An 8,865-nucleotide genomic window follows, 5' to 3' on the forward strand; every position below is an offset into this window, starting at 1 on the left:
TTATAATAATAGAGGAAAAAGATTGTACAAAAGAAAAAGAAGAAAGCAGAACAAACTATCTAAAAATCTATGTTCTGCATTGATTGGTCAATGATTTCCTGTAAAAGTATGCTAATAAATAAAATAAAAATTAAAAAATATATAATGAGATACAGATAAGGGATTATATTAATATAACAAGAATATTGTACATAACTAAAAGAAAAGGTTGCTGTGCTTTAAAACGTTTTTGCATATAAGAGATTGACGATATTAGATTTAATTGTGTAACAAAAAAACATAAACATAAAAAATGTACAAATCAGATAAAGCAATAGATTTAAGACAACAGGCTCTGAATAAACTGCAAAAATGATACAAATATATAAACAGCCTACATAAACAGATTAAAATAAAAAAAAAATGTAATTTGGCCTTTAAAAACATAAGTCCCTCCCCAATGCCTAAAATAATAATAATAATAATAATAATAATAATAATAATAATAAACAGGGTTGTTGTTGTTGTTGTTGTTGTTATTATTATTATTATTATTATTATTATATTTTAACTTCATTCCCATTATGTCTCATGAACTTGCATTCTGAATAAAATTGAACTGAACTCAACTGAACTAAATAATAACGCTACAAACATGCATTTTATTGATTTATTTTGATTTTTTAAATTCTGTACAAATTACAGATGTAGTGTTGAACAGGGGGCCCAGCAGCTCAATTTTTGCCTCAGGACCCTCAAGCAGGTAAATTTCGCCATACGCCACAAGTAATGATCATATGTAGTACTACTGCATTATTACCCGATGACTGACTGGCACGCACACGCACGGTTGCACGCGCGCACACGCACGCACGCACGCACCGGAACCAGTATCATGTCTTGAGTCTAACTTGACGCTGGCGCTGTGGCTGCAGAGGGAGGAGGGAGCCGAGGCTATTTAAAGAGGCTCATCCAGTCATTCAAATAGCAGGAGGTCCTTGGCGTTGACTAACCGCCTCTAAATGGTTTTCATCCCGCTCTGCGTCTCTGTCTGCGGCTACTTATTGTCGATCAGTCCGGACTGAGGCCGCCTGTCTGCGCTGACAGCCATCCGTCGACCATCAGTCTGCCAGCCTCCTCTGCAGGGACTGCTCCTCCTCCCTCTGCTCTTTTTTTTAAAAAAAAAAAAATCTTTATCATCGGTGAAAAATGGGCAAAGATTACTATAAAACGTTGGGCATCTCTAAAGGAGCCACAGACGAGGATATTAAGAAAGCTTACAGAAAACAAGCGCTGAAATGGCACCCGGACAAAAACAAGTCTGCAGCCGCCGAGGAGAAATTTAAGGAAATCGCTGAGGCATATGAAGTCCTCAGTGATCCGAAAAAAAGAGAAGTTTATGATCAGTATGGAGAAGAAGGTAATGTGTTTTTAATTTTTCACCCATGTGTGACGGCTTTTTAAAAAAAATTCAACCTTAATACACCGTTATAAAGCCGTTATAAAGGCTGGGTGTAAAAACACAGCTGGCTTTAATTCAAGTCACACAGTGTAGCTTCTCCGGCAGGCTTAAAAACAGCTGTTCATCCACTTCTGTGCATTTTATTATGAGGATTAGTTCATAATCTGCAGAAATAAGGGCCTGTCACCATTTTAACACTCATTTTCTTACAAATGTGGGTGTTGTAATGGAAAAATATATGCAATCTTTATGTCAAAGTCTTTATGCACAGTATGTACTTACCAGATGGTTATGGATGGAAAATGCTAGACAGGAAAAAAAGACTACAGATCAAAAACTAAAAGTGGCACATTAAGGGACTGTTAGTTATTTATGTGAGAGGAGGTGCAAAAAGGGGGAGGCATGTCAAATAATTTTTAAAATGATTTTATATTTTTTATTTTGGCTTTGGAGTGTTGTATACAACTTTAAATTAAAATTTTGTTAAAAAAATTCTTTAAAGATGGGTTTGGAAGGCATGTTGTCTTTATCTAAATAAAATAAATTACACCATTTGTCATATTCTGAAACTGTAAAATCAAAAATTATCCTTGGGTTTTCAAATTTCTGACAGTCCGACACATCATATGCGATTAATGCTTCTGTTCAGAAGAAATATTGCAATATCTTAGCTTAAAATAGTGATATCTTATCAAAATTGTTTTTTATGTCTTATTTGAAATGTTTACCGAAAAACAAATGTTTGCATGAAGTCTTTTTTAACTCCAGGTTTTCAGTCCTTTTTGATCCATTTTGTTTCACCCAAAATAGCCATGGCATAGCCAACACCAAACCCACCAGAGTCCATCTAAATATACCTCAACTTTACCATCAGAAAACACACTTCATTCATAAAACTCCAACTTGGTTCACCTCTCCACTTTTCCTACCATCACCAACTCTGATTTAGATGAATTAAACCCTTAATTCAAACAATTAGATGTGAAAATATGCTCTATATGCCCTAAAATGACTATTTATTTAAATGGAGTCTGGTGGTCTTGGCATTCATGATTTCGGGGCTATTTCAAGTGTAACAAAAAGGATGTTACTTCCAAACAAAAAGATCCATTTCTGTAGGGATCCTTTCTATAATGATTTGAGCCTGTCAGTGACAAAAACAAGCACTTTTTAGTGGATGTAAATTGATGTCAAGAATAGTTGTTTACATTATTGGCATTGTCACAAAAAAATGGGGAAACAGGGTCTAGTTCAGGGATACTTAACTTGCTCTTCTTGTGGGGCATTTTTACAATGTTATTCACAGCGGCCCCATATACATGATTCTGGGAATTTTGGACATTTCTAGAATTTTTGGAAATTTCTAAGATTTTAGGACATTTCTAGGATTTAATGATGTTTCAAGGGTTTTAGGATGTTTCTAGGATTTTAGGACATTTCTAGGATTTAATGATGTTTCAAGGGTTTTAGGATGTTTCTAGGATTTTAGGACATTTCTGGGATTTTAGGGTTTTAGCTGGGACCTCTTTTGGGGGTGCAAGGGATCCTCCATTGGCACTTTTTTGAATAAACAAGCTCTAAAACCTTATGTAAAAGTACAAAAACAATTCCCATTGTGATTCACTTTATCTGTATTATGAATTAGAAAATTGTTGGGGGGCGCTCCCAGATATTGCCTGTGAGCGGTAAATTGATTGTTACTAGTCTAATTTGAAAAATGAGAAGTTACATAAGGTCTGTCTCTGGCCTAATACCTATCTGGGGGGCTGCATTGTCAAAAGCAGGCATCACTGGTGGCACATAGCTCTCCCGCTGCTGAGTGTCACTGTTGGCATGACTCATGAATCATTTCTGTCACACATCAGGTCTCAAGGGAGGAAGTGGGCCCACTGCTGACGGACAAGGCAGCACCTTCACCTACACTTTCCACGGGGACCCTCACGCCACCTTCGCCACTTTCTTTGGCGGTTCAAACCCATTCGAGATGTTCTTTGGGCGCAAAGCAAACGGCCGAGACGACGACGACATGGAGGTGGATGGAAATGATCCATTCGGCTCCTTCACCAACTTCAACCTGAACGGATTCCCTCGGGACGGGCACATTGGGCCCGGGGGGCCGCCGCGCCGGAAGCAGGACCCGGCCATCATCCACGAACTGAGGGTCTCCCTGGAGGAGGTCTTCCACGGCTGCACCAAGAGGATGAAAATCTCTCGCAAAAGGCTAAATCCAGATGGCAGGACCATGCGCAATGAGGATAAGATTCTCACTATCGAGATCAAGCGGGGCTGGAAAGAGGGAACCAAGATCACGTTCCCGAGAGAGGGAGACGAGTCACCCAATACCATCCCCGCTGACATTGTTTTCGTCATCAAGGACAAGCCACACCCTCACTTTAGGCGGGAGGGCTCGAACATTGTGTATCCTGTGCGAGTGAGCTTACGACAGGTGAGGCGTTTTCTATTTTCACTTATGACTGATTCGTATATATAGAGTCTGATAGGTGGATTAGTCACACACAGGAGAGATTCAGAACTCATATTTTCTTTAGAGTGCTGCTTTAAAGAGGCTCAAAAAAAGAAAAAAGCCCGGTCACAATCAATAAGCTGTAGGTAGTCTGCCTCAAAAACTGCTTTCCCTGGAAAGTACAGGCATCCTGAATGAGTATAGTACCGAGCTACGCACACTTTGGCTGAGCGCTTATGTAATCTAGATCATCAACATTGAGAAATAGGAGCTGTATCACAGGGAGGGCAGGGAGGTGTCGGACACCCACGTGCACACATTGCAAGATGGACTTATATGGATCCTCCTACTCTTCAACACTTTGAGATCGCTAAACGTTTCATCGCTGAATATGTGATCGATGTATGCAAACAGCCGCAAATCAGCTCTGCGTGACATGAATCATGCTGTTAGTCACATAAATATTTCTAATCATATAGCTTCATTTTTTTTTGTCAAAATAATTTTAAATTGCCAACTAAAACCCGTCAAATAAAGTTGCATTCTTGACTTTGGTAACAGTAGTTTAATTAATTAGTCTTATCTTCAGGACAACTTATTAGTTTTTTTCCCAGAGCTTTCCACAGCATCTCACAGCCATTCATGTCCAACTCCAAAGAAGATCCTTGAATAGAGAGATTACGACCACCTGTTATTATGTGATGACAACTGAGCCGTCTCATCCAACAGCTGAGCAAACTCCATCCACAACTGAAGACTGTTTATGCAACCACAAGTTCTGGAAAAGCTAATAAATGGAGCTTGAATTATTTCAAAAATAGCTGTATAATTTGCTGCATGGCTCTGTGTAGGTCTGTCAATTAAGATACCGCAGACATCTCTTATAACATGTCATCAAACATGTTTGGACTACTGGTATAATATTTTAGCGGTACGCCTGATTCAATGTTAAAGAAGTACTTCACTGATGGAAAAATGGCTTTAAAAAAAACAAAAAACAAAACTGAGCTGTCTGTGCAGAAGAAAGATGCAATTGCTTTTGAAACTGGTGCTACATGACCACAGAAAACAGAGGAAAATAAAACTTTTGTTCAAGAGGTAGAAAACCTACAACTACCATAATGCACTGCGCCACAACGGACCAATATACACTCACGCTGGTGGATGATGTAAACTCGTACATGTGAAACAATAGTGGCCAACTGGTAATAGACGATCTTCTGTAACACTTAATTAGTTAGCTAAAACTGGAAACATTTGAGGGGACGAAGTGGCCGTTTACACAGCAATGGTCCTTGCAAGAAATGTTAAATTTTTGTTGCAGTTTGGCCTTTCGTTCACACGACAACAGTGTTTTGGGAGCCTAAAAACACAAACTTTTGAAACCATGTTCCAGAGTGTAATCTTGTGAAAACACAACCATTTGTGTCGTCATGTTAACTGGCAATTCACAGATTCAGTGACGTTACGAACGCTTTTTGCAAATGCATGTGGTGTTCTTCTATGGTTTGGCATTGCAAGGTTACACTGCCGACTGCTGGCCTGGCATGCATACTACAGCGTTTTTGGTTGTTTTTGCGAAATTGTGTACACAAGGATTGTTTTCACAATGTTATTATAAGTACACAGACTTTCAGTTTATCACACATAAATACAGTAGTGTCTATGTATGTAGAAATTGACTGATTAGTAAACAAAAGAAACTGCAATGCGAAAATGCCAAAAATGTTTCACAAGTGTCCTGCTCAGAACATTTCTTAGTCACAATTCTTTAAAAACTTCTTTTGGAAATGTTTATGTTATGTAAAAAATTTTGGCTGATGAATGATTATTTGACATTTTCAAACAGTCAAATATTCGACGTCAGGGTTAAAGTGTGCAGATTTTTGCATTTTGAGATTTAAGGTCTAATGTGTAGGATTTAGTATATCGGCAGAAATGGAATATAATTGATTACATTTTCACATCGGCCATCGCAGTGTCAGACAAACAGAAAAACACTTAAAATGTGAAACTGCTTTTTTCAGTACTTTGGACTGTTCTTAATCACTGCATTAGTTGCTTTTGAGAGGAAATGACCTCTGCGGATAATTTAGCTCCCAATAAAAACCTCCTGAACGTCTGGGTCTTAAATTATCAGAGAAAAAAGGTCAGCACACATTAGTGGGATCTGGAGTAGCAGCCCACTAGTGACATAACCTAACCATTTAAAAGGAGGCATTCTGCATAATGAGCACTTCTACTTTTAATAATTTAAGTCTATTTAACTGTTCTGCTGCATCATGCAATATATTTATATCAGAAGAACATATCCTTACTAATATCATGTTCCTTTCAGAAATATAACCCAGCACAGGTTGTATAAATTTAATCTCAGACGGTGAACAGATTCATGTGATATTTTTAGTTTTTACAGTACACCATGTGTGGGTTGCTCCCGATTTTCACACTGACTCCCAATGTTCCTGTCTTCTCAGTCGTTGTGCGGATGCTCGGTTACCGTGTCAACGATAGACGGGAAGACGTGCAACATGAAGATCACGGATGTTATCAAGCCTGGCATGAGAAAGACTGTTGCCGGACAAGGTCTGCCCTTACCCAAAAACCCCGAGCAGAGAGGGGACCTGGTGGTGGAATTTGACGTTAACTTTCCGGAGGCGTTACCCGTCAACGCCAAGGACGTCCTGAAACGACATTTACCTGCTTAGGAGGAAGGACACGAACTGCCCGAGGGGAGATAACTGCATGACAGCGCTCGCCCTTGTTACCAGCACTCACACAAACACACACACACACACGGACAGTTATGAGAGTTCACAGATGGACCCCCTGCGACGAATGTGCAATTTCTATTTTTGAGCTAATTGGTGTTTTTTATAAATACCACGCATGCTGCCAAGTTGATGTACGTGAAAGCGACAGACAGTCTGGGTTGTTGATATCTGAAAGAAAACACATTTTATGTATGTGCTACAATCACTTTATCTTTTTGTTTGTTGGAAATATTTGGTAGTGAGTGAGTCTACAGTTGCCCAAAAATATCCCAAGGATTCCTGGGAAACATTGCAGTGCCAAACAGACATTTTCTTGCTCTTGTTTAGATCTGACAGGCATTGTTACCGACATTTTTTAAGCTGTCGTTCATGTTTATTTAGTCATGTGGAGATACAAGCTTCAGTTTAGAGGCTGTCGTAAAGGGATAGTGCAGATTCTTTGAAGTGGGGTTGTATGAGGTACTTATCCGCAGTCAGTATGTTAAATGCAGTAGATGTAAGTCTGCACGCCCACAGTTTGGAGAAGCAGGCTGGAGTCTGGCACAGAAGCTGAGCGATGTACTGCTGTTGAAGGGGTCAAGTCCCATTTAAAAAAATCAAAATCAGTTTAAGTGTACACTATATCAAGAGTATTTTCACAGTTTTATCTTTCTGACAGACAGCCTTTTCCAATGAGAAAGCTGTTGAGGGCTTCAGTTCTCCATGTGTGATCTCGTCAAAGCCACCAGACCTCATTTGGAAAACCAGTAATTTTAGCTCACTGAACACAGGAGCTGCTGGTCTACTGCTACTTTCCCCAGTTAGTTAGTTACTGTTATTGTGTGACTTTGGTGAATCTGAACTAACCCTTTTAAATGCCAAAGTCAAACAATAAGACAAACAAAATAGCTGATTGAGGCAGTGGAAGACCACGAGCTCCTGTGTTTAGCGATGTTAAATCACTGTTTTTATAAAAGAAGTCTGGCTTTGAGGAGAGTCAAAATCAACTTTATTTTCAATTCTGCTACATGTACAGGACATAGATGGAGATGGGATTGAAATGCCATTTCTCCCAGACCCCCGGTGTTAACATACAAATACAAAAACAAAAGAATAAAAAAGTAGCTAAATACTAAATAAAAGTAATAAAGTTTCAGTTAATGCACACATGAAAACACACAAGCTTCAAGTATAGCGCAACAAATTCAGTATATATAGGAAGTGAATGATTATTTCTACTGTGCAATGAATGATTATTGTGCATATGTATGAATAGTGCAAATATATAAATAGTTCAGATGTAATAAATAGTTTACGGATGTGTGAGTCATGTAAAGATATGACGGCTTCAATTCTTAAGTGGAAACCACTATCTGAAATTAAGATAAGGCGGTAAAAATATTCTAAATATAATGCCCACTTATATTGATATTCATTTTTTTAGGTGGGACTTTTTTTAGGAGGCTAAAATACATTTTGTGGCTGACCCCGCTATAGCAGTACATTGCTCAACTATAATTTCGGACTCCAGTCTGCTTCTCCAAACTCTGAGTTTGCTGTTTGTATAACATACCGACTATGGATAAGCAACCCATACAACCCCACTTAAAAAATCTGAACTTTCCCTTTAAAATCAGTGTACAGGTTATTCAAGAGGAACGTGGTCGAGTGAACTCAGTCATATGTGCATTTTAGAAAGTGACGTGCAGATATTAAACTTGAATTTTAAAATAAATATTTCCACATTAAGTGATCTCGAGCTGTTTCAGTTCTGGGGCTGCGTGTGATGAATCCTCCTCCATGAAATAAACGGTGTATAATCACTTTTAATGCTGCTTGGGCCTATTTATAGTCAGTGAACAGTCTGCTTAGCAATAAGTGAGCACCAGAAAAATGGTTCCTCAGACATATTTTAGCACTCAAAAGTTTCAGATTTCAGATTTTTCTTCAAGTACTTAGAATTATAATGCCTGCGTAATGCAGATATAGTACAGTTTACGGGATAATCACATTTATTTTCTTTTCCTACTTTTGTTTTTTCTCCTCATTGTTTTTGTCAAAAGAGAAAGCAAATATATACTTCTCCCATGTCCATATATGCCACTAATGCCAAATTTCTTATGTGCAGTACTAAAACTATGTTGACTGCTCACTGATGGCAGAACTATGAATGTGTAAATATAGCAGTCAGCCGCTGGCCGTCAGCT

The 8,865-nt window shown here is 38.6% G+C and overlaps 1 protein-coding gene across 1 annotated transcript; it reads left to right on the forward strand.

The window, feature by feature from the left end:
• The first annotated feature begins 910 nt into the window (after window positions 1-910).
• Window positions 911-7,738, forward strand: dnajb4 (DnaJ heat shock protein family (Hsp40) member B4). The gene is made up of 3 exons (XM_042498505.1): window positions 911-1,399; window positions 3,307-3,887; window positions 6,383-7,738. Exons 1-3 carry the CDS (start codon window positions 1,189-1,191, stop codon window positions 6,611-6,613), a joined length of 1,023 nt encoding a protein of 340 aa, XP_042354439.1. The 5' UTR covers window positions 911-1,188; the 3' UTR covers window positions 6,614-7,738.
• The last annotated feature ends 1,127 nt before the right edge of the window (window positions 7,739-8,865 follow it).

This window comes from Plectropomus leopardus, chromosome 12 (assembly GCF_008729295.1).
Source record: "Plectropomus leopardus isolate mb chromosome 12, YSFRI_Pleo_2.0, whole genome shotgun sequence".
NCBI lineage: Eukaryota > Metazoa > Chordata > Actinopteri > Perciformes > Serranidae > Plectropomus > Plectropomus leopardus.